The sequence below is a fragment of the Pleurodeles waltl genome, chromosome 1_1 (genome assembly GCF_031143425.1).
Source record: "Pleurodeles waltl isolate 20211129_DDA chromosome 1_1, aPleWal1.hap1.20221129, whole genome shotgun sequence".
Classification (NCBI taxonomy): Eukaryota; Metazoa; Chordata; class Amphibia; order Caudata; family Salamandridae; genus Pleurodeles; species Pleurodeles waltl.
Genome location: NC_090436.1, coordinates 6131727 through 6157270, shown reverse-complemented (window position 1 = coordinate 6157270; position 25544 = coordinate 6131727). Strand labels below are relative to the sequence as shown.

General features: G+C 54.0%; 1 protein-coding gene across 3 annotated transcripts in view; it reads left to right on the top strand.

The window, feature by feature from the left end:
* Window positions 1-25544, top strand: part of C1_1H2orf81 (chromosome 1_1 C2orf81 homolog) — a 102000-nt gene that overhangs the window by 1453 nt on the left and 75003 nt on the right. For 2 of the 3 annotated variants that reach the window (XM_069204301.1, XM_069204224.1), the window contains exon 2: window positions 24274-24400. In XM_069204301.1, coding sequence (XP_069060402.1) covers window positions 24380-24400 — 21 coding nt within the window. In that variant the 5' untranslated portion in view covers window positions 24274-24379. Of the gene's footprint in view, window positions 1-15613; window positions 15750-24273; window positions 24401-25544 lie in introns of those variants that run through there. The other variant, XM_069204395.1, reaches the window with a different exon arrangement.

Sequence of the window (25544 nt, the reverse complement as noted above, 5' to 3'; positions counted from 1 at the left end):
CAGGTGCAGGAGGCAGGGGACAGGTGCAGGAGGCAGGGGACAGGTGCAGGAGGCCTGGGGCAGGTGCAGGAGGCCTGGGACAGGTACAGGAGACAGGGGGCAGGTGCAGGAGGCAGGAAGCAGGTACGTGAGACATGGGGCAGGTGCAGGAGGCAGGGGACAGGTGCAGGAGGCCTGGGGCAGGTGCAGGAGGCAGAGGGCAGGGGACAGGTGCAGGAGGCAGGGGGCAGGTGCAGGGGGCAGGTGCAGGAGGCAGGTGCAGGAGGCAGGGGGCAGGTGCAGGAGGCAGGGGGCAGGTGCAGGAGGCAGGGGGCAGGTACAGGAGGCCTGGGACAGGTACAGGAGGCAGGGGGCAGGTGCACGAGGCAGGTGCAGGAGGCAGGGGGCAGGTACAGGAGGCCTGGGACAGGTACAGGAGGCCTGGGACAGGTACAGGAGGCATGGGGCAGGTACAGGAGGCATGGGGCAGGTGCAGGAGGCAGGAAGCAGGTACGTAAGACAAGGGGCAGGTACAGGAGGCCTGGGACAAGTACAGGAGGCCTGGGACAGGTGCAGGAGGCAGGGGACAGGTGCAGGAGGCAGGGGACAGGTGCAGGGGGCAGGTACAGGAGACAGGGGACAGGTGCAGGAGGCAGGAAGCAGGTACATGAGGCCTGGGACAGGTACATGAGGCCTGGGACAAGTACAGGAGGCCTGGGACAAGTACAGGAGGCCTGGGACAGGTACAGGGGGCAGGAGGCATGGGGCAGGTGCAGGAGGCAGGGGGCAGGTGCAGGAGGCAGGGGGCAGGTGCAGGGGGCAGGTGCAGGGGGCAGGTGCAGGGGGCAAGTGCAGGAGGCAGGGGGCAGGTACAGGAGGCCTGGGACAGGTACAGGAGGCCTGGGACAGGTACAGGAGGCCTGGGACAGCTACAGGAGGCATGGGGCACGTGCAGGAGGCAGGAAGCAGGTACGTGAGACATGGGGCAGGTGCAGGAGGCAGGAAGCAGGTACGTGAGACATGGGGCAGGTGCAGGAGGCAGGAAGCAGGTACATGAGGCCTGGGACAGGTACATGAGGCTTGGGACAGGTACATGAGGCTTGGGACAGGTACATGAGGCTTGGGACAGGTACAGGAGGCCTGGGATAGGTACAGGAGACGGGGCAGGTACAGGAGGCATGGGGCAGGTGCAGGAGGCCTGGGACAGGTACAGGAGGCCTGGGGCAGGTGCAGGGGGCAGGAGGCAGGGGACAGGTGCAGGAGGCAGGGGGCAGGTGCAGGAGGCCTGGGGGCCTGGGACAGGTGCAGGAGGCCTGGGACAGGTACAGGAGACAGGGGGCAGGTACAGGAGGCATGGGGCAGGTGCAGGAGGCAGGAAGCAGGTACGTGAGACATGGGGCAGGTGCAGGAGGCCTGGGACATGAGCATAATGTGTGGGACCAGAGTAAGACCATATAACAGAGAAGTGAGGACAAGGGCAGGAAGAGATGACAAGGGGTATGGGGCAGGTGCAGGGGCATAAGGGAGGGATACTAAAGGTCTACCATGGAGGCAGAGGGTATTGGGTAGATATATCAAAGGACGGGACATGCCAAAGGTTATGGGGTGTCGGCCATGACAAAAACAGAGATGCTAAATCATTGGGTAAGAGCAGGGCGCCTGCGGCTGAGGTAGAACCAACGCAGTGACAGAGGGCGTAAGAATGTCTCTAAAACAGGGTGGCCCTATGAGCCCCAGATCAGGCGGGTAAAAATGGGGTTCTTAGACCAGAGGTCTCCAAACTGTGGCCTGTGGGCCGCATTCGGCCTGCTACAAGAGTTTATCTGGACATCTGTTGTTATCTGCAATTAAGTAATTGGTTAGTTTATCAGAGCATTTGCTAATGTTTGTATATCGTTTTCCAGTATTAGCACAGCATTGTTTCTTTCTACTTGCCACATTTCTCTTTTGTTCTGAATCATATCATGTTAATTACAAAAAGATCCAAGTAAACATTGTACATACATTTAAATTATATTCATTAATTTATCAGTCTGATATTTTCGGCCCAAGAATATTTGTAAAATATACGATGTGTCCCTCTTACTGAAAAGTTTGGAGACCCCTGGCTTAGAGCATGGATAGAAATGAGGGCTTCAAGGAGGGAAAGATCTAGTGGCCAAAGTAGCTGTAAAACAGGTAGAGCTGGGCATATAGAGGGGGCATTGGGCCGGCAGGCAGGCATACTGGGACTAAGGCCCTCAGTATGATCATGGCGGTTCGGCCTGCCATGCCGGCAGTGGCGGGCCGAACTGCCATATAATGCACATGGTGACGAGCGGCAGCTGTCACCCACCGCCAGGCTCTCGCCGTCAGGCAGGCTGGTGGCGGGTTGAAGCACCATCCGCCAGGGTAGCTGCGCTACCTTGCGGATAATGCTTCATTTCCCACCAGCCTTTTCCTGGCAGGATATCCTGCCAGGCAAAGGCTGGCGGAGGGGATGCCCCGGGGAACCCCTGGGGGCCCCTGCACTGCCCATGCACTTTGCATGGGCAGTGCAGGAGCCCCGTCGTGGGTCACTGATCTGCGCGACGGGTGCAACTGCACCTGCAGCACAGAGGCATTGACGGCGGCTCCGTCAATGTCCCGGCCGAGCCTATCTGTGGGCCGGCGGGCAGAAACAATGTTTCCGCCCGCCGGCTCTCAGAAATGTTCATTATCTGGCCGGCAGGGTTCGGGGGTCGCTGGCGATCAGTGTTTTGACCGCCAGCATGAACACGGCGGTTGTTTCCACCGTGTTCATAGTGACCACCTAAGTGACCATGGCAGAAACAGAGGGGCCAATGGGGCACAAGAACAGGCGGAGTTTGAGCAGGAGTATCGGACTTTGGGTAGGGGCCACAACCCCCATTACTAAAGGTCCGAGACAGAAACAAGAAGCTCAGGGCAGAAACAGAGAAGCTGAAGGTCACCAGGGCAGAAGGGGCCGGGGTAGAACTAGGTGACAAAGCACAGAAACAGGATTTGGGCTGGGGTAGAAACACAGAGCTATAGGAATGGCACAGAAGAGCGGTAGGCATGGACAGAAACAGGGAAAGGTTTGAGGAAGGAGAGACGAGGATGCATAGAGTGACAGGCGAGAGGGCTGAGAGGGGAACCGAAGCTCCAGAGTAGAAGCAAGGTGGGATTAAAAAGACACAGAGATGGGGCTCTGACCTAAGTGCTGTCCGAGGCTAGGACGGAGAGATGAGGGACAGGCACAGGCTGGAGTAGAGCTGTACAGAGTGGGGGAGACACAGACGCTGGGGTGGAAGGGAAGGAAGGTGGAGGTTTTATAGAGATGGAGGGGCTGGGAGAGAGGGGGGGGGGGGAGTGAAGGAGATGAGCCCGTAGTGGGGAAAGAAGGACGGTCAGGGGGGGGAGAGAGAGAGAGAGAGATAGATAGATATGAACTAGAGGCAGAGAACATGCAGAGGATTGAATATATAGTGGGAAAAAGAGAGACAGACAGACAGACAGGCAGAGACAGAGGGTGGACTATTGACACAGGACAGGCAAAGCTTGAAATATTTCTACATAGACAGGTGACAGACAGAGGCTGGGAGAGGGATGAATGTTGGGCCTGAGAGACCGCACAGGCAGAGGTTGGACTATTTCTATAGAGAGAGCGAGATGGACCGAAGCTGGGAGAGGGAAGAGGTTTGTACAGAGACAGAAGGGGTGAGTGTGTGTGAGAGAGAGAGAGAGATTGATAGATGAGGATGTACTAGAGACGGAAGGGAAGGCAAACACTGGAATTGATAGAGGGGAGAGGTTTGTACAGAGATAGAAGGGGTGAGTGAGGGAGAGAGAGAAGAGAAGGGAGAGAGGAGAGAGAGAGAGAGATTGATGAGCATGTACTAGAGACGGAAGGGAAGGCAAATACTGGAATTGAGAGAGGGGAGAGATAGGCTGAGTAAAGAGAGAGAGGATGTTGGAGGAAGAATCCCTGCAGTGTTTAGGTTTACTTTTCATTAATACGTAGTTGATGCTGTTTTTGCCTTATACTGTGGATAACCTTGCTGCATAATGTAGATGATCTTGGCTCATAGTCCTAGAAGCCCAGGGACACTGCAGAGTGGTTTCGGTGGCATTATGATCACAAACCCCATATTTCACAGGAAAAAAATGAAATCCTTTGCATAGATTATGGTTTCCTGTGAAATATGGGTTTTAGTACAACTGCATTTTTGTGGAATAAAAGCACAGAGAGGGTGAGAGAATGAGGCTGGGGGAGAGAGAACGACAGGCAAAGCTTTGAAGAGACTGAAACAGAGACTGGGAGAGAGGAAGAAAGACCGACATGTTGAAGTATTTATTTATTGTTGTGATTTTATATACCGTGGGCGTGGCCGAAGAAACGAGGGGCGGCCATGAATTGTTTGTGGCATCATTTAGCCAGGTTTCGGTGAGAAACGTGATGTCCAGGGTGAAACTCGTGATGGCTTCTGCAATGTAAAAGCAGTGTCCAGCTGGTAAGCTGCAGTTATGAAGCATACATCTGGTGCATTTAGGAATGGGGTGCAACAGGCACTTAGATGATGTTTGTGTAATTTTGGGTGGTTGTGTGAGGTGGGTCGGGGATCTGTGGTCCATGGTGATACTGGAATAGGGTTGGTAGCTTCGAGCTTGGTTGCGTGGCTGCTTGTCAATGGATTTCAGATTTTCTTAGCCTACAGTGAGAGTGCATAGGTCTTACTCATCGATGGAGGCACATGGCTGGCTTGGTCCAGGGGAGCAGTTGTCCCTGGGAATGCTGAGCCTCTGGGGGCTGTTATCAGAAAAGGTGTTGATGCTGATGTGGGCACCATTTGTGGTTTGCAGGCGAGTTGCTGAGCAGAGAGAAAGGTCGTGATAAGTTGTTGGTTCTTCGTCAGATGGGATAAAGTGGACAGGAGTTTCAAGATGGGGTTTATTTGGAACTGGAGAGAAGGTGGCGGGGGCATTTATGCTGAACTTTCAAGTCAGGTCTTAAGTTATGCTTGTGATTTAGATCTTCTGGTGGTTGAGAAAATGAGTAGAGAAAAAGGTAAGAGTCCAGCATGGGAGGGAGAGAAGGGGAGGGGGTGATATATATTGGGAATGGGTAGCTGCCAATATGTGGAGGGTAGGTGAGCTGGAGGGAGTTCTGGGGTAGGGAGGCTGGCTAGTTAATCCCGGGTAGTTGGGGGAGGGATGTCATAGTGGTGGTGAAGGGTGGCTGGATAATATCAGGATGTTAGGGAAGAGATGTGGGAATGTTGGGAAAGAAGGCTGGGGGGTTGAGCGGTGGGAGGAGATGAGACCAGCAGCGGTAAATGGGGATACCCCAGCTGGTGGGATGTGAGGTAAGAGGAAGGTAGAGGGGGTGGGAATGAGATAAGGGTGGGCAAGGCAAATGTTGAGGTGAAGATAAGACGATGATGGTATTTTGATGGGGCAGCGAGGGTTGGGGTAGATGAGCTCTGAAGGATGGGGATGTTGTTAGTGACAGTGAGGGAAGGACTCACAGGTGAAGTGATTTGCTTGCTGGACTGCCTAAGTAGAGACTGAAGGGGCTGTGAGCAGAGTATATGGTTTATTGTCCAGAGGCGGATAGTCATGAGTCAGAGGAAAGAGTTCTAGAGTAGGTAATGGAGAGAAAGAGTTGGTCGACCATAGCCAAGGTCATCTAGTTTGCTTGGTCCGTGATTTCCCCATTTTTAAAGATGAAATTGCAAGGTTACCATGTAAGTGGTGAGGTGATACACAATTAAGTTTATGTCCAAAGGGATTGTTAGTCAATCAAGGGACATGCAGATTCTTCTGTAAAGAGCTGGACCACAGGTCAGTGTTGTGTGTGAAGTGGAGGAGCTGAATTCTGAGGGATCCTTTCTGAATGCAATGGTATTGGTCTGCAAATAGGATTTCTGGAATTTTTCTCAGGACCTCATGTTTTTCATTTAGTATTTCGAAAGATTTGGAGGATAGGTGACCTTCAATGTATTGACTCCAGATTTGGAGAAGCATTTCACAAGTGATGTGAGATGGTGAAGGTCATCGTGATAGTTGAAGGGGGGAGTTTTCATACTAAGAGCCACCGAGGGGGGCAGGTAGAGGAGGGGATCAGTAGCAAATGGTGATGCCAAGAATTATTGACTGGGGATGAATGTTTGCATTGTTCAGCATTCCGTCCATCATCTGTTCTTTTTGCATTTGCTGCCCCAAGTGGGAAGGGTATGCCCAGACGTGGGTCCCTTGCTCCCCACGCCACTGGATTCAAGCTAGCCGGCTGATGATGGGTGATACCCTGAAACCGGTCCTAGGATGCTTGTTTCCGGTCCAAGGAGGACCTGACCTGGCAGTTCGGGCTGGACTGTTCCCATGGGGAGCAGGGTCAAGACTGAGGTGCATATGGCTCGGTCCAAACTGGGGTGGCGTGGTGAGCAAAAAAACAATGGATTAAACCCAGATCTTTGTGACTGGGGGTGAATCTTTGATTTGTTCTGCATTCTGTCCATCATCTGTATTTTTTGCATTTGTCGCCCGAAGCGGGAAGGGTATGCCCAGATGTGGGTTCCATGCTCACTGCGCCACTGGATTCAAGCTAGCCTGGCTGATGAAGGGTGATACCCTGAAACCGGTCCTAGGATGCTTGGTTCCGATCCAGGGAGGACCTGGCTTGGCAGTTCCGGCTGGACTGTTCCCATGAGGAACAGGGTCAAGACTGATTGGCATATGGCTCGGTACAAACTGGGGTGGCGTGGTGAGCAAAAAAACGATGGATTAAACCCAGATCTTTGTGACTGGGGGTGAATGTTTGCGTTGTTCAGCATTCCGTCCATCATCTGTTCTTTTAAGAATTATTACACTGCATCTGAATATTGTCCCAATGACATGCACAGGTCCAGATGGAGGAAAATTTCAAATAAGCCTTGTAGATATGATCATGCAGAAAAATGATCAAGGGCCTTTTATTTCTCTGCAATGTAAGCGTTCTCACCGGAAGGCAACCGTTGCTTTAGACCATAACACTGTAGATGGCACTGCCACCAATAAAGGTGACCACCACTATTTATGATTGTAGACCCCCTTCGATGCGCATGGCCGGATTCCAGGTTCTTGAGCTCCAGCAGGATTGTTTGTGTCTTGGAAAAAGGAATCGGAATCCTCCAGGATCAGCCGTCGGGTCACCCTCTGCCTCACTTGCTGCCCAGATCCTTACTTAGGGGCCCTCCTCTTAACGCCAGGCCCCTCAGTCTGTCAGTGGAAGGTTGTCTCACTTTCTTCGCATCTTCAGGGACCACCATGTAGGAAGGACCTGGGGAGGTATGAAGGCTGTGTGTCTCCAAAGTCGCACAAAAGTCAGCCTGGGCTGCTCAAGTCTGAGGAGGGTCAGTGGTACCCCTTTATTCCAAGTGTCCCGGAAACTCCACAGCACATGCTTTTACTTCCAAGTCTAGAAGGAAAATCTAGGGGCACCGGATGCAGAAAAGAGCTGATGCTCTGCAGAAGGATGGCAGGTCCCAGAAGGTGTAACAACGCCAGAGATGGATGTTTGTCCCAGTCCCGGATACCGGCAGTCTAAGGTACCAAACAACCCCAGCTGTTTGTCCTTCACACTTTTGGGTCTCCGTTGACGTAGCAACAAATTTCAGTTTGCTGATGTGTGACATTTCCACATGTGTAAGATTACAAGCCTTATGAGTAACACTTTATTGTGAGTGAAATAAGACAATTGCATCAGTGTCAAGAGATCATTTTTTAGAAATGACGCCCTTTTCTCGTATGTGACGGTCCTTCATGCGTGCACTGACCCGGAAGCATCAGCCTGTCTTTATTCAGCAGGAGTAAGTGAGATGGTTTGCCCAGATCACAGAATGTTGAGCTGAGGCCGGGATTCAAGCCCTCTTCTATGGTTCTAGAGTAGCCACTTCTCGTCCCACCTCCTCCTTCTGATCCCTGTGCAGGTCCCCAAGAAGGCCCCTCTTTCACTGCAGGGTAGACACCCAGCTTTTGGCATAGATTTAGAAGCTGTGTTTTGGGCTGGATGCCCACCTCTGTGTGATGCCATGCTTTGAGCAGGGGGTGCTTTTGGACATTAATTAGGTGGGTATGTGTTTCAGACTTCAAATCTCTGCAGTTCGCTTGGTTTGTAAATGAGTTTCTGTGCTCGTAGGATAGTTCCATGTCGTAATAAATTGCGAATCTTGTATCTCCAGTGGTTCACCAGCGCCACCCAGTACTTGGAGCGCAGCTTTACGTGTCCCAGCAAAGTGAGAAACGGAAGTACACGGTTTTATCACACTTCAGGGCATGGTTCAGTTCTTTTGCGTGAGAATCTCGGGCATTGCAGTAATGTGGGAAAATGACTGAAAATTAGTTATTTTAACGCAAGATGCGTGGCACTTGGCAGGGCTGCCTTGAAAGGGGTGCGGTGTGGGCGGGATGCAGGCTCAGTATGACGCGTTGGAAAATGAGTTCAGCAGCACTGGAGTATGGAGGCTGAGTGCGGCCCTGGAAGTGACAGACAACGAACAAAGCCAGACAGACTTCCTCCAGTTGCACGGTGGGCTTTCTTCCTCCCTGAAGAACTGGACAGTGCCCCACCTGCTGCCGCTCGGACTGACCTGAAACAGTGTACACACTCCATCACCGAGCTGGTGCACATTGCCCAGAGCCCCTTGGTTGTCCCATGGCATGGGCAGCCCTTCTCCAGATGCACAGAGGCCCTTGGTGGCTCAGTGGCACGGGCAGCCACTCTCCAGACGCACAGAGACCCTTGGTGGCCCTTTCGCACGAGCAGCCCCTCTCCAGACGCACAGAGACCCTTGGTGGCCCCATGGCATGAGCAGCCCCTCTCCAGACGCACAGAGTTCCTTGGTGGCACCATGGCACGGGCAGCCCCTCTCCAGACAAACAGAGACCCTTGGTGGCCCCATGGCACGGGCTGCCCCTCTCCAGACGCACAGAGTTCCTTGGTGGCACAATAGCATGGGAAGTCCCTCTCCAGATGCACAGAGCTCCTTGGTGGCACCATGGCACGGGCAGCCCCTCTCCAGACAAACAGAGACCCTTGGTGGCCCCATGGCACGGGCTGCCCCTCTCCAGACACACAGAGGCCCTTGGTGGCCCCTTGGCACGAGCAGACCCTCTCCAGACGCACAGAGTTCCTTGGTGGCAGGATGGCACGGGAAGCCCCTCTCCAGACGCACAGAGCTCCTTGGTGGCACCATGGCACGGGCTGCCCCTCTCCAGACGAATAGAGGCCCTTGGTGGCACCATGGCACGGGCAGCTCCTCTCCAGACGAACAGAGACCCTTGGTGGCCCCATGGCACGAGTAGCCCCTTTCCAGACGGCCAGAGTTCCTTGGTGGCACGATGGCATGGGCAGCCTCTCCAGATGCACAGAGCTCCTTGGTGGCACCATGGCATGGGCAGCCCCTCTCCAGACGAATAGAGGCCCTTGGTGGCACCATGGCATGGGCAGCCCCTCTCCAGACGAACAGAGACCCTTGGTGGCACCATGGCACGGGCAGCCCCTCTCCAGACGAACAGACACACTTGGTGGCCCCATGGCACGAGCAGCCCCTCTCCAGACGCACAGAGTTCCTTGGTGGAATGATGGCATGGGCAGCCCCTCTCCAGATGCACAGAGCTCCTTGGTGGCACCCTGGCACGGGCAGCCCGTCTCCAGACGAGCAGAGAACCTTGGTGGCCCCATGGCACGGGCTGCCCCTCTCCAGACACACAGAGGCCCTTGGTGGCCCCTTGGCACGGGCTGCCCCTCTCCAGACGAACAGAGACCTTTGGTGGCCCCATGGCACGGGCAGCCCCTCTCCAGACACACAGAGGCCCTTGGTGGCTCCATGGCACGGGCAGCCCCTCTCCAGACGCACAGAGACCCTTGGTGGCCCCATGGCATGAGCAGCCCCTCTCCAGATGCACAGAGCTCCTTGGTGGCACCATGGCACGGGCAGCCCCTCTCCAGATGAATAGAGGCCCTTGGTGGCACAGTGGCATGGGCAGCCCATCTCCAGACGAACAGAGACCCTTGGTGGCCCCATGGCACGAGCAGCCCCTCTCCAGACTCACAGAGCTCCTTGGTGGCACGATGGCATGGGCAGCCCCTCTCCAGACACACAGAGCTCCTTGGTGGCTCCATGGCATGAGCAGCCCCTCTCCAGATGCACAGAGCTCCTTGGTGGCACAATGGCATGGGCAACCCCTCTCCAGATGCAGGAAGCCCCTGAATGAAGAGAGTCGAAGGGGGAGCATTGCTTGGAGAAAGAGAGAGACCCAGGTTGTACTGGAGACAGGCACCGGCTGGTGAGCAACACACAGATCCCGTTGGTGTCACCATGACACGAGCAGCCCTTCTCCCTTCTCATCCTCAACATCCCCCGCCACAGCCACAGCACAGCCCACCTGCGAGAACTACACTGGCTTCCCGTCAGCAAAAGGATCACATTCAAACTCCTAACCCACGACCACGAAGCGCTCCACACCGCCGGACCAGCATACCTCAATGATCGTCTCACCTTCTACACCCCGAACCGTCAGCTCTGCTCCGCCGACCTCGCCCTCTCCACCACCCCACGCATCCACAGGACAACAACCAGTGGCAGATCTTTCTCCTACCTCACTGACAAGACCTGGAACACCCTCCCCATTCACCTACGGCAGACCAAGGACCTACTGACCTTCAGCAGACTCCTCAAGACCTGGCTGTTCGAGCAGTAGCAGTTCCCCCCCTCCCCCTTCCAAGCGCCTTCAGACCCTCACGGGTGAGAAGCTCTACAAATGCAATGATTGATTGATCCAGATGCAGGGAGCCCCCGAAGGAACAGACATAAAGGGGGCGACATGTTTGGTGAAATAGAGAGACCAAGCTTGTACTAGAGACAGGACAGGCACTGGTTGGAGCAACGCAGAGAGCCCCCTGGTGGCACCATGGCACAAGCAGTCCCTCTACAGATGCAGGGACCATAGTCCCTTGGTGGCACCATGGCACCAAGGGAGGCCCTAAATGAAGAGAGAGAAAGGGGGAGAGATGCTTGGAGAAAGAAAGAGTGAGAGAGAGACTCAGGCTCTACAAGACACAAGACAAGCACCAGCTGGAGCAACGTACAGACAGAGGCCCTTGGTGGCACCACAGCCCCTTGGTGGCACCATGGCACAAGCAGACCCACGCCAGATGCAGGGACCATAGCCCCTTGGTGGCACCATGGCACAAGCAGACCCACGCCAGATGCAGGGACCATAGCGCCTTGGTGGCACCATGGCACAAGCAGACCCACGCCAGATGCAGGGACCATAGCCCCTTGGTGGCACCATGGCACATGCAGCCCCTCTCCAGATGCAGGGTCCATAGCCCCTTGGTGGCACCATTACACAAGCAGTCCCTCTCCAGATACAGGGAGCATAGTCTTGTGGTGGCACCATGGCACACGCAGCCCCTCTCCAGATGCAGGGACCACAGCCGCTTGGTGGTACCATGGCACACGCAGCCCCTCTCCAGAAGCAGGGACCATAGCCCCTTGGTGGCACCATTACACAAGCAGTCCCTCTCCAGATGCAGGGCGCATGGTCTCATGGTGACACCAGGCACCAAGGAAGCCCCTCAATGAACGGAGATAAAGGGTCTGAGATGCTTGGAGAAAGAGAGACCGCCGGCCGCATGGGCAGTGCAGGGGCCCGGTGCAGAGCCCCGTCACGCAGGTAAAATTGGGCAGTGATCTGCGCGATGGGTGCAACTGTACCTGCCGCACAGAGGCATGGACGGCAGCTCCATGTGGAGCTGCCGTCAATGTCCCGGCCGGGCCTTTCTGTGAGCTGGCCCACAGAGAGGTTCGTAATGTGGCCGGTGGGGTTCCGGGTTCGCTGGCAGTCAGTGTTTTGACCGCCAGCATGAACACAGCAGTTGTTTCTGCCGTGTTCATAATGACCACCTGACTCTGGGATGGAGCCACAGGAAGGCTGAGATAGACAGGAGAGAGGGGCTGAGATAGACAGGAGAGAGGGGCTGAGATAGACAGGAGAGAGGGGCTGAGATAGACAGGAGAGAGGGGTTAGGGCCGAGAGAGAGTCAGTGACTGACAGAGGTGACTGAGAGACAGGCAGATGCTGGCTTGAGATCAGGACAGAGGCCACCTTAAGGCTGCAGAGACATTGCTCAGCTTGGAGGGAGACGCTCAGCGAGTCAGAGACTGAGGCAGAGAGATGCTGTGTTAGACCCACATGAGGGACCGAAGACTTCAAAACATGAATGATAGATTCGGACAGACTGACAGACATGTGTAGATGGGATGTACACAGTGGGAGATGCAATGGGAAGGAGATGGGAACAAGGGAGTGCAACAGGGTCCAAGGAGATAGGCTTGGGAGATGGGCAGATCTAAGGTGTGGGTGGATGGATCGATGAATGGATGGATGGACGGACAAATGGATGGATGCTTTAGTTACAAAGAGAGGTAGGGAGAGTGTGGATGCCATCAGAGCAGGCTGCAATTGAGCTAGTGGGTGGATGGATACTTTCAGACCAGGTACAGAGTGAGGTGGGGGGCGATGGATGGATGCATGGGTGGATGGTTCGGTAGGTGGATGGATGGATGGATACTTTCAGACCAGGTACAGAGTGAGTTGGGGGGGCAGTGGGTGGTTGGGTGGGTGGTTGGGTGGATGGATGCATGGATACTTTCAGACCAGGTACAGAGTGAGGTGGGGGGGCGGTGGGTGGATGGGTGACTGGTTGGGTGGGTGGATGGATGCATGGATACTTTCAGACCAGGTACAGAGTGAGGTGGGGGGCGGTGGGTGGATGGATGGATACTTTCAGACCAGGTACAAAGTGAGGTGGGGCGGTGGGTGGATTTTGGGTGGGTGGGTGAATGGATGCATGGATACTTTCAGACCAGCTACAGAGTGAGGTGGGGGGGCGGTGGGTGGTTGGGTGGGTGGATGGATGCATGGATACTTTCAGACCAGGTACAGAGTGAGGTGGGGGGGGCGGTGGGTGGATGGGTGACTGGTTGAGGTGGGGGCGGTGGGTGGATGGATGGGTGCATGGGTGGATGGTTCGGTGGGTGGATGGATGGATGGATACTTTAGACCAGGTACAGAGTGAGGTGGGGCGGTGGATGGGTGGGTGGGTGGATGGATGCATGGATACTTTCAGACCAGGTACAGAGTGAGTTGGGGGGGCGGTGGGTGGTTGGGTGGGTGGATGGATGCATGGATACTTTCAGACCAGGTACAGAGTGAGGTGGGGGATGGTGGGTAGATGGATGGATGGATGGATACTTTCAGACCAGGTACAAAGTGAGGTGGGGGTGGTGGGCGGGTGGATGGATTTTCGGTAGATGGACGGATACTTTCAGACCAAGTACAGAGTGAGGTGGGGGTGGGTGGATGAATGGATTCTTTCAGACCAGGCACAGAGTGCGGTAGAGGGTGGTGGATGAATGGATGATAGATAGGTAGATAGATGGATACCTTTCAGACTAGATACAGAGTGAGGTGGGGGGCGGTGGATGGATTGGTGGGTGGTTGGTTCGGTGGATGGATGGATGGATACCTTTCAGACCAGGTACACAGTGAGGTGGGGGGGCGGTGGGTGGATGGGTGGGTGGTTGGGTGGGTGGATGGATGCATGGATACTTTCAGACCAGCTACAGAGTGAGGTGGTGGGTGATGGGTGGGTGGGTGGATGGATGGATGGATGGATACTTTCAGACCAGGCACAGAGTGAGGTAGGGGGTGGCAGATTCCATCAGACCTTGTGGGCAGAAAGTTGGGGGTTGGGAGTATTCCATCAGAGCTGTATGCTCTGCCCTCAGGGTCAGGGGGCAGCACATGGTGATGAATTGTTTTCTTTACATCTTTCTTCGCGTACATCTCTTCTCCAGCGATGAGTAGGTCCCCAGTGTTTAGCCGAGCACCAAGGAATCATGGCCTCAAGGTGAGTTGACATCTAGTAGTAGAGAGAAGTAGAGGGCGAGGTTGTGTCCAAGAAAGGCCCTTGTGTCATGGCTGGCACCAGTTTCCATTAATGCTTCAAATTACCCCATGTTAGTGCTGCAGCCAGTCGGTGTCTGGTAATAACTGAGTAGACCAGGTGCCAGGGCACTCAGTGGGCCACATATCATAGCTGGCACCTTGCAGTGTCCAGTAACCTCTCAATGGACCACATGTCATGGCTGGCACCTTGCAGTGTCCAGTAACCTCTCAATGGACCACATGTCATGGCTGGCACCAGCCAGTGTCCAGTAACACCTTACTAGACCATGTGTCATGGCTGGCAGCAGTCAGTGCCCAGTAACACCTTACTAGACCATGTGTCATGGCTGGCAGCAGTCAGTGCCCAGTAACACCTCAGTGGATCACATGTCATGGCTGGCATCATTCAGTGTCCAGTAAACTCTCAGTGGACCATGTGTCATGGCTGGCACCTGGCAGTGCCCAGTAACCTCTCAGTGGACCATGTGTCATGGCTGGCACCAGACAGTGAACTGTAACACCTCAGCGGATCATGTGTCATGGCTGGCACCTGGCAGTGCCCAGTAACCTCTCAGTGAACCATGTGTCATGGCTGGCACCAGACAGTGAACAGTAACCTCTCAGTGAACCATGTGTCATGGCTGGCACCAGTTAGTGTCCAGTAACACCTCAGTGGACCATGTGTCATGGCTGGCACCAGTCAGTGCCCAGAAACCTCTCAGTGGACCATGTGTCCTGGCTGGCACCACAGTCAGTGTCCAGTAACACCTCACTAGACCATGTGTCATGGCTGGCACCATTCAGTGCCCAGAAACCTCTCAGTGGACCATGTGTCCTGGCTGGCACCACAGTCAGTGCCCAGTATCCTCTCAGTGGACCATCTGTCATGGCTGGCACCAGTCAGTGCCCAGTAACCTCTCAGTGGATCATGTGTCATGGCTGGCACCAGACAGTAACACCTCAGTGGCTGTACCTATGACCATCACAAGGTATCTCACTCATGCACATCTCCACCTGCCTTGTTCATCCAACTGAAGTCTCTGCTGGAAGACAGTGTGGGTTGGGGTAGTGAACGTCAGGATGCTCTCGTTTATTCTATACATTTCTTACCATTAGGAGGGGATTTTCAGTGTCACTCTTTTAGAAGAAGTCTCCTGGGCCATGGCACTTAGGAAGGTCTGTGCCAAGACAAGGCTGCCCACTGTTGCTAAGACCCGGGTAGTGTCCTGCAAATGTGGAAACCCGTGCTATTGTTTCCCACGTGACAAAGGTCTGGGAAAAATATATATGTGAATCTCTGTGAAACCTAGAATACTTCTATCAATCCAAAGGCCTGGTACACAGAGAAAACAACCATTGCCAAAACCAATTGTTCAAGATTTTTTACAATGAAAAGCTTGTTTATGTTGTGCTGTTTGGGGTTCAGTGAGAGGAGGGGTGGCAGTGGGGCAGAGATCTGGAAGCTTGGGGGACAATGTGTTCTCAGGTATGGGATGTTGGTGATTCACAGATGAGACGACCTTAAAACTGACCGCCCCCAGCCCCCGCTGGACATCGTGGTACGGTGTGCCAGAGTTTGCGCTCCGAAAACAAAAAACTGCACCCGAAAGGCCGAATGTTCCCGTCACAGAACCCCACGGCCCAGGTATAGAGGCAGCGGCATCTGCATCATGAACAAGAGGGAGCTGGAAGGGGCAGCAGTACAAGTCTCTTCCCAGTGAGTGAAGTAACCTGCCGCCGGGGCCTCCTGCAGTCTCAGTCTACAGACCCAGTTCATCATCAGTGGTTTGGAAACAGTAAGAAGATGCTCCTTGTAAATCAGATTTGGGGGGTAACTGAGATGTTTAAAGGAGTTCTGTTCTATGAGCAGAAGAAAAGGGCACTTGAGTAACGTTCTGCGCATTTGTTTTCACTTGTTTGTTGCATTTAGTGGAGCAGGGATCCGCGCCTTGAGACCCTAGCGGGTGAGTAGCGCGCTTTACAAATGATTGATTGATCGTGGGACTGTTGGGCGACAGCACTGACTGTCCTTGCAACACTCAGTGGAGGGAACATCAGTACACTGTGTGTGTTTCAGCAGCTTTCCGCAGCTTCTGGGTGTGTCTCTCCTGCAAGGCCTCTCCGAGACACCAATGACCCTTCCATTCACCCCATTGCTATTCAGCCTGCCTCTGGGAAGAGGACTGATTATATGCCCTCAGTCTTAGGAAGGAATGAGGGAAAGAACAATAACACACACCAAAGAAGGGCCACCGTAGAGCGCAAGCAGCAGGGTAGGGCGGCCTGTGTCACCGGGGAGAGGGGGGTGGGCTCAGTAGGTGGCATCAGTGGTCCTTGTGGACAAGCTGTGGTCCTCATCAGAATCTCTGCTGCCTTCAGGTAACAAGTCTCGGGGGCAGGGAAGGGCAGCCTGTGTCACCAGAGAGAGGGGGGTGGGCTCAGTAGGTGGCATCAGTGGTCCTTGTGGACAAGCTGTGGTCCTCATCAGCATCTCTGCTGCCTTAAGGTAACAAGTCTCAGAGGGGGCAGGGAAGGGCGGCCTGTGTCACTGGGGAGAGGGGGGTGGGCTCAGTAGGTGGCATCAGTGGTCCTTGTGGACAAGCTGTGGTCCTCATCAGCATCTCTGCTGCCTTAAGGTAACAAGTCTCAGAGGGGGCAGGGAAGGGCGGCCTGTGTCACTGGGGAGAGGGGGGTGGGCTCAGTAGGTGGCATCAGTGGTCCTTGTGGACAAGCTGTGGTCCTCATCAGCATCTCTGCTGCCTTTAGGTAACAAGTCTCAGAGGGGGAAGGGAAGGGCGGCCTGTGTCACCGGAGAGATGGGGGTGGGCTCGGTGGGTGGCATCAGTGGTCCTTGTGGACAAGCTGTGGTCCTCATCAGCATCTCTGCTGCCTTCAGGTTACAAGTCTCAGAGGGGGCAGGGAAGGGCGGCCTGTCTCACCGGAGGGAGGGAGGGAGGTGGGCTCAGTTGGTGCCATCAGTGGTACTTGTGGACAAGCTGTGGTCCTCAACAGCCTCTCTGCTGCCTTCAGGTAACAAGTCTCGGGGGCAGGGAAGGGCGGCCTGTGTCACCGGAGGGAGGGAGGGAGGTGGGCTCAGTGGGTGGCATCAGTGGTCCTTGTGGACAAGCTGTGGTCCTCATCAGCCTCTCTGCTGCCTTCAGGTAACAAGTCTCAGAGGGGGCAGGGAAGGGCGGCCTGTCTCACCGGAGGGAGGGAGGGAGGTGGGCTCAGTGGGTGGCATCAGTGGTCCTTGTGGACAAGCTGTGGTCCTCATCAGCATCTCTGCTGCCTTTAGGTAACAAGTCTCAGGGGGGCAGGGAAGGGCGACCTGTGTCACCGGGGAGAGGGGGGTGGGCTCAGTGGGTGGCATCAGTGGTCCTTATGGACAAGCTGTGGTCCTCAACAGCATCTCTGCTGCCTTCAGGTAACAAGTCTCGGGGGGCAGGGAAGGGCGGCCTGTCTCACCGGAGGGAGGGAAGGAGGTGGGCTCAGTGGGTGGCATCAGTGGTCCTTGTGGACAAGCTGTGGTACTCATCAGAATCTCTGCTGCCTTTAGGTAACAAGTCTCAGAGGGGGCAGGGAAGGGCGACCTGTGTCACCGGGGAGAGGGTGGTGTGCTCAGTAGGTGGCATCAGTGGTCCTTGTGGACAAGCTGTGGTCCTCATCAGAATCTCTGCTGCCTTCAGGTTACAAGTCTCAGAGGGGGCAGGGAAGGTTGGCCTGTGTCACCGGAGAGAGGGGGGTGGGCTCAGTAGGTGGCATCAGTGGTCCTTGTGGACAAGCTGTGGTCCTCATCAGCATCTCTGCTGCCCTCAGATAACAAGTCTCAGAGGGGGCAGGGAAGGGCGACCTGTCTCACCGGAGGGAGGGAGGGAGGTGGGCTCAGTGGGTGGCATCAGTGGTCCTTGTGGACAAGCTGTGGTCCTCATCAGCATCTCTGCTGCCTTTAGGTAACAAGTCTCAGGGGGGGCAGGGAAGGGCGACCTGTGTCACCGGGGAGAGGGGGGTGGGCTCAGTGGGTGGCATCAGTGGTCCTTGTGGACAAGCTGTGGTCCTCATCAGCATCTTTGCTGCCCTCAGGTAACAAGTCTCGGGGGGCAGGGATGGGCGGCCTGTCTCACCGAAGGGAGAGAGGGAGGTGGGCTCAGTAGGTGGCATCAGTGGTCCTTGTGGACAAGCTGTGGTCCTCATCAGCATCTCTGCTGCCCTCAGGTAACAAGTCTCAGGGGGGGCAGGGAAGGGCGGCCTGTCTCACCGGAGGGAGGGAGGTGGGCTCAGTGGGTGGCATCAGTGGTCCTTGTGGACAAGCTGTGGTCCTCATCAGAATCTCTGCTGCCTTCAGGTTACAAGTCCCTGGGGGGGCAGGGAAGGTTGGCCTGTGTCACCGGAGAGAGGGGGGTGGGCTCAGTAGGTGGCATCAGTGGTCCTTGTGGACAAGCTGTGGTCCTCATCAGCATCTCTGCTGCCTTTAGGTAACAAGTCTCAGAGGGGGCAGGGAAGGGCGACCTGTGTCACCGGGGGGAGGGGGGTGGGCTTGGTGGGTGGCATCAGTGGTCCTTGTGGACAAGCTGTGGTCCTCATCAGCATCTCTGCTGCCCTCAGGTAACAAGTCTCAGGGGGGGCAGGGAAGGGCGGCCTGTCTCACCGGAGGGAAGGAGGTGGGCTCAGTGGGTGGCATCAGTGGTCCTTGTGGACAAGCTGTGGTCCTCATCAGCATCTCTGCTGCCCTCAGGTAACAAGTCTCAGGGGGGGCAGGGATGGGCGGCCTGTCTCACCGAAGGGAGGGAGGGAGGTGGGCTCAGTGGGTGGCATCAGTGGTCCTTGTGGACAAGCTGTGGTCCTCATCAGAATCTCTGCTGCCTTCAGGTTACAAGTCCCAGAGGGGGCAGGGAAGGGCGGCCTGTGTCACCGGAGAGAGGGGGGTGGGCTCGGTGGGTGGCATCAGTGGTCCTTCTGGACAAGCTGTGGTCCTCAACAGCATCTCTGCTGCCTTTAGGTAACAAGTCTCAGAGGGGGCAGGGAAGGGCGACCTGTGTCACCGGGGAGAGGGGGGTGGGCTCGGTGGGTGGCATCAGTGGTCCTTGTGGACAAGCTGTGGTCCTCATCAGCATCTCTGCTGCCTTCAGGTAACAAGTCTCAGAGGGGGCAGGGAAGGGCGGCCTGTGTCACCAGGGAGAGGGGGGTGGGCTCAGTGGGTGGCATCAGTGGTCCTTATGGACAAGCTGTGGTCCTCATCAGCATCTCTGCTGCCCTCAGGTAACAAGTCTCAGGGGGGGCAGGGAAGGGCGGCCTGTGTCACCGGAGAGAGGGGGGTGGGCTCAGTAGGTGGCATCAGTGGTCCTTGTGGACAAGCTGTGGTCCTCATCAGCATCTCTGCTGCCTTTAGGTAACAAGTCTCAGGGGGGGCAGGGAAGGGCGGCCTGTCTCACCGGAGGGAGGTGGGCTCAGTGGGTGGCATCAGTGGTACTTGTGGAAAAGCTGTGGTCCTCATCAGCATCTCTGCTGCCTTTAGGTAACAAGTCTCAGGGGGGGCAGGGAAGGGCGGCCTGTGTCACCAGGGAGAGGGGGGTGGGCTCAGTGGGTGGCATCAGTGGTCCTTATGGACAAGCTGTAGTCCTCAACAGCATCTCTGCTGCCTTCAGGTAACAAGTCTCGGGGGCAGGGAAGGGCGGCCTGTCTCACCGGAGGGAGGGAGGGAGGTGGGCTCAGTGGGTGGCATCAGTGGTCCTTGTGGACAAGCTGTGGTCCTCATCAGCATCTCTGCTGCCCTCAGGTAACAAGTCTCAGGGGGGGGCAGGGATGGGCGGCCTGTCTCACCGAAGGGAGAGAGGGGGGTGGGCTCAGTAGGTGGCATCAGTGGTCCTTGTGGACAAGCTGTGGTCCTCATCAGCATCTCTGCTGCCCTCAGGTAACAAGTCTCAGGGGGGGCAGGGAAGGGCGGCCTGTCTCACCGGAGGGAGGGGAGTGGGTTTGTAGGAAAGTACCATCTTGCCTGGCATGTTACCCCCATTTTTCACTGTATATATGTTGTTTTAGTTGTATGTGTCACTGGGACCCTGCCAGCCAGGGCCCCAGTGCTCATAAGTGTGCCCTGTATGTGTTCCCTGTGTGATGCCTAACTGTCTCACCGAGGCTCTGCTAATCAGAACCTCAGTGGTTATGCTCTCTCATTTCTTTCAAATTGTCACTAACAGGCTAGTGACAAATTTTACCAATTTACATTGGCTTACTGGAACACCCTTATAATTCCCTAGTATATGGTACTGAGGTACCCAGGGTATTGGGGTTCCAGGAGATCCCTATGGGCTGCAGCATTTCTTTTGCCACCCATAGGGAGCTCTGACAATTCTTACACAGGCCTGCCACTGCAGCCTGAGTGAAATAACGTCCACGTTATTTCACAGCCATTTTACACTGCACTTAAGTAACTTATAAGTCACCTATATGTCTAACCTTTACCTGGTAAAGGTTGGGTGCTAAGTTACTTAGTGTGTGGGCACCCTGGCACTAGCCAAGGTGCCCCCACATTGTTCAGGGCCAATTCCCCGGACTTTGTGAGTGCGGGGACACCATTACAAGCGTGCACTACATATAGGTCACTACCTATGTGTAGCTTCACAATGGTAACTCCGAATATGGCCATGTAACATGTCTAAGATCATGGAATTGCCCCCTCTATGCCATCCTGGCATTGTTGGTGCAATCCCATGATCCCACGGGTCTCTAGCACAGACCCTGGCACTGCCAAACTGCCTTTCCCGGGGTTTCACTGCAGCTGCTGCTGCTGCCAACACCTCAGACAGGCTTCTGCCCTCCTGGGGTCCAGCCAGGCCTGGTCCAGGATGGCAGAACAAAGGACTTCCTCTGAGAGAGGGTGTTACACCCTCTCCCTGTGGAAAATGGTGTGAAGGCAGGGGAGGAGTAGCCTCCCCCAGCCTCTGGAAATGCTTTCATGGGCACACATGGTGCCCATTTCTGCATAAGCCGGTCTACACCGGTTCAGGGACCCCTCAGCCGTGCTCTGGCGCGAAACTGGACAAAGGGAAGGGGAGTGACTACTCCACTGACCTGCACCTCCCCTGGGAGGTGCCCAGAGCTCCTCCAGTGTGCTCCAGACCTCTGCCATCTTGGAAACAGAGGTGCTGCTGGCACACTGGACTGCTCTGAGTGGCCAGGGCCAGCAGGTGACGTCAGAGACTCCTTCTGATAGGCTCCTTCAGGTGTTGCTAGCCTATCTTCTCTCCTAAGTAGCCAAACCCTCTTTTCTGGCTATTTAAGGTCTCTGCTTTGGGGATTTCCTTAGATAACGAATGCAAGAGCTCATCCGAGTTCCTCTGCATCTCTCTCTTCACCTTCTGCCAAGGAATCGACTGCTGACCGCGCTGGAAGCCTGCAAAACTGCAACAAAGTAGCGAAGACGACTACTGCAACTCTGTAATGCTGATCCTGCCTCCTTCTCGACTGTTTTCCTGGTGGTGCATGCTGTGGGGGTAGTCTTCCTCCTCTCTGCACTAGAAGCTCCGAAGAAATCTCCTGTGGGTCGACGGAATCGTCCCCCTGCAACCGCAGGCACCAAAGAACTGCATCACCGGTACCCTGGGTCTCCTCTAAGCACGACGAGCGAGGTCCCTTGAATCCAGCAACTCTGTCCAAGTGACTCCCACAGTCCAGTGACTCTTCAGTCCAAGTTTGGTGGAGGTAAGTCCTTGCCTCCCCACGCCAGACTGCATTGCTGGGAACCGTGACTTTTGCAGCTACTCCGGCCTCCGTGCACTTCCGGCGGAAATCCTTTGTGCACAGTCCAGCCTGGGTCCACGGCACTCTAACCTGCATTGCACGACCTCCTAAGTTGTCCTCCGGCGACGTGGGACTCCTTTGTGCGACTTCGGGTGAGCACCGTTTCACTCCACTTCGTAGTGCCTGTTCCGGCACTTCTGCAGGTGCTGCCTGCTTCTGAGAGGGCTCCTTGTCTTGCTCGACGCCCCCTCTGTCCCCAGACGCAATTGGCGACATCTTGGTCCCTCCTGGGCCACAGCAGCATCCAAAAACCCTAACCGCACGACTTGCAGCTAGCAAGGCTTGTTTGCGGTCTTTCTTCAGGAAAACACTTCTGCACGACTCTCCACGGCGTGAGGGATCCGTCCTCCAAAGGGGAAGTTCCTAGCCCTTGTCGTTCCTGCAGAATCTTCAGCTTCTACTGTCCAGTAGCAGCTTCTTTGCACCCACAGCTGGCATTTCCTGGGCATCTGCCCATCTCCGACTTGCTTGTGACTTTTGGACTTGGTCCCCTTGTTCCACAGGTACCCTCGTTTGGAAATCCATTGTTGTTGCATTGCTGATTTGTGTCTTTCCTGCAGAATTCCCCTATCACGACTTCTATGTCCTTTGGGGAACTTTAGTGCACTTTGCACTCACTTTTCAGGGTCTTGGGGTGGGCTATTTTTCTAACCCTAACTGTTTTCTTACAGTCCCAGTGACCCTCTACAAGGTCACACAGGTTTGGGATCCATTCGTGGTTCGCATTCCACTTTTGGAGTATATGGTTTGTGTTGCCCCTATCCCTATGTGTCCCCATTGCATCCTATTGTAACTATACATTGTTTGCACTGTTTTCTAATACTATTACTGCATATTTTGGTATTGTGTACATATATCTTGTGTATATTTGCTATCCTCATACTGAGGGTACTCACCGAGATCCTTTTGGCATATTGTCATAAAAATAAAGTACCTTTATTTTTAGTATATCTGTGTATTGTGTTTTCTTATGATATTGTGCATATGACACTAGTGGTACTGTAGGAGCTTCACTCGTCTCCTAGTTCAGCCTAAGCTGCTCTGCTAAGCTACCATTATCTATCAGCCTAAGCTGCTAGACACCCTATACACTAATAAGGGATAACTGGGCCTGGTGCAAGGTGCAAGTACCCCTAGGTACTCACTACAAGCCAGTCCAGCCTCCTACATTGGTTGTGCAGTTGTGGGATAAGTGCTCTGTAACTACTTACCACTTTTGTCATTGCCCTTTTCATAAGGGAAAAATATACAAAACAAGTTCAGTGTATGTACACCTAACCAAAAAGTTTTGCATTTCTTTTCTCACTTCTTTTCTAAAGTGCTGAAAAGTACTTCTAAACTTTCTAAAAAGTCTTAAAAAGTTTAAAAAGTTTTTTCTGTCTTTCTAAAAGTTCGGACAAACTTTTTGTTCCTTTTTCTATCACTTTAACTCTTTCTAAAATGTCTGGCACAGGCCAAACTGTTGATCTGTCCAAACTTGCTTATGATCACCTTAGCTGGAAAGGAGCAAGGAGTCTCTGCATAGAAAGAGGTTTAAGTGTAGGTAAGAATCCCCCCAGAGAACTGTTAAAGGTTAACATGCTTATAAAACAGGATAAGGCCAGAGGTGCCCCTTCTGTTGAAAAAGAACAATCTGATCCAGGGACTCCCCTAGAAAAAGATTCAGGAAAGAAACTTCCTGGCCTGCCCATTACAAGACAGCCTAGCATAGTTGGTACTGAGGTAGAGTCACACCATACTGATAGTGTTGTCTCACATCATAGTAAGAGTATTCCTTCTCATCACAGTAGAAGTGATGTTTCTGTTAACCAAGCTGTTAGGATGCCCTCTGTAAGGGATGGTTCTCCTTCTGTACATTCTCACCATACTTCTGTTTCAAGGAATGTCCCACCCACCCACCCTGATGACAGATTGTTAGAAAGGGAGCTCAATAGATTGAGAGTGGAGCAAACCAGACTGAAGCTCAAGAAGCAACAGCTGGATTTGGATAGACAGTCCTTAGAAGTGGAAAGGGAAAGACAGAAGCTGGGTTCAGAAACCCATGGTGGCAGCAGCAGTATTCCCAATAGTCATCCTGCAAAAGAGCATGATTCTAGGAATCTGCACAAGATAGTTCCCCCTTATAAGGAGGGGGATGACATTAACAAGTGGTTTGCTGCACTTGAGAGGGCCTGTGTTGTACAGGATGTCCCTCAAAGGCAGTGTGCTGCTATCCTATGGCTATCATTTAGTGGAAAGGGTAGGGATAGGCTCCTTACTGTGAAAGAAAGTGATGTCAATAATTTCAAAGTTCTTAAGAATGCACTCCTGGATGGTTATGGCTTAACCACTGAACAGTACAGGATGAAGTTCAGAGAGACCAAAAAGGAGTCTTCACAAGACTGGGTTGATTTCATTGACCATTCAGTGAAGGCCTTGGAGGGGTGGTTACATGGCAGTAAAGTTACTGATTATGACAGCCTGTATAACTTGATCCTGAGAGAGCATATTCTTAATAATTGTGTGTCTGATTTGTTTCACCAGTACCTGGTGGACTCTGATCTGACCTCTCCCCAAGAATTGGGAAAGAAGGCAGACAAATGGGTCAGAACAATGGTGAACAGAAAAGTTCATACAGGGGGTGACAAAGATGGCAACAAGAAGAAGGATGGTAAGTCTTCTGACAAGGGTGGGGACAAATCTAAAAATGAGTCTTCATCAGGCCCACAAAAACACTCTGGTGGGGGTGGTGGGCCCAAATCCTCTTCTAATCAAAACAAAGAAAAGAAACCATGGTGCTATTTATGTAAAATAAAAGGCCATTGGACAACAGATCCCAGTTGTCCAAAGAAAAGCACCAAGCCTCCTACCACTACAACCCCTACTGCTACACCTAGTGTCCCTACTAATAGCAGTGGTGGTGGGAGCAAACCTACTAATAGCCAATCCAAGGGAGTAGCTGGGCTCACTTTTGGTAATTTAGTTGGGGTTGGTCTGATTAGGGAGACCACAGAGGCTGTGTTAGTCTCTGAGGGGGCTATTGATTTAGCCACCTTGGTTGCTTGTCCCCTTAACATGGATAAGTACAAGCAACTACCCCTAATAAATGGTGTTGAGGTTCAGGCCTACAGGGACACTGGTGCCAGTGTTACTATGGTAATAGAGAAACTGGTCCACCCTGAACAACACCTACTTGGTCACCAGTACCAAGTAACCGATGCTCACAACAACACACTTAGCCACCCCATGGCAGTTGTAAATCTCAACTGGGGGGGGGGGGGGTTACTGGTCCAAAGAAAGTTGTGGTTGCCTCAGATTTACCTGTAGACTGTCTACTAGGGAATGATTTAGAGACATCAGCTTGGTCAGATGTGGAGTTGGAGGCCCATGCAGCAATGCTGGGCATCCCAGGGCATATTTTTGCTTTAACCAGGGCTCAGGCCAAAAAGCAAAAAGGACAGGGTGACTTGGATCCTGGAACAATGGACCAAGTGCCACCTAAAGCTAGGGCTAGTAGAAGTAAAGCACTACCTACTATCCCTCCCTCTACAGTGGATTCTACTTCTGAGGAAGAAGAATTTCCACCCTGTGCAGAACCTACACCAGAGGAGCTGGAAGCAGACACTGCTGAGCTTTTGGGTGAAGGGGGGCCTGCCAGGGAGGAGCTGAGTGTGGCACAGCAAACCTGTCCCACACTAGAGGGTCTAAGACAGCAAGCTGTCAAACAAGCAAAGGGGGATGTCAGTGACTCACACAGAGTTTACTGGGAGGACAACCTCTTGTACACTGAAGCAAGGGATCCTAAACCTGGAACT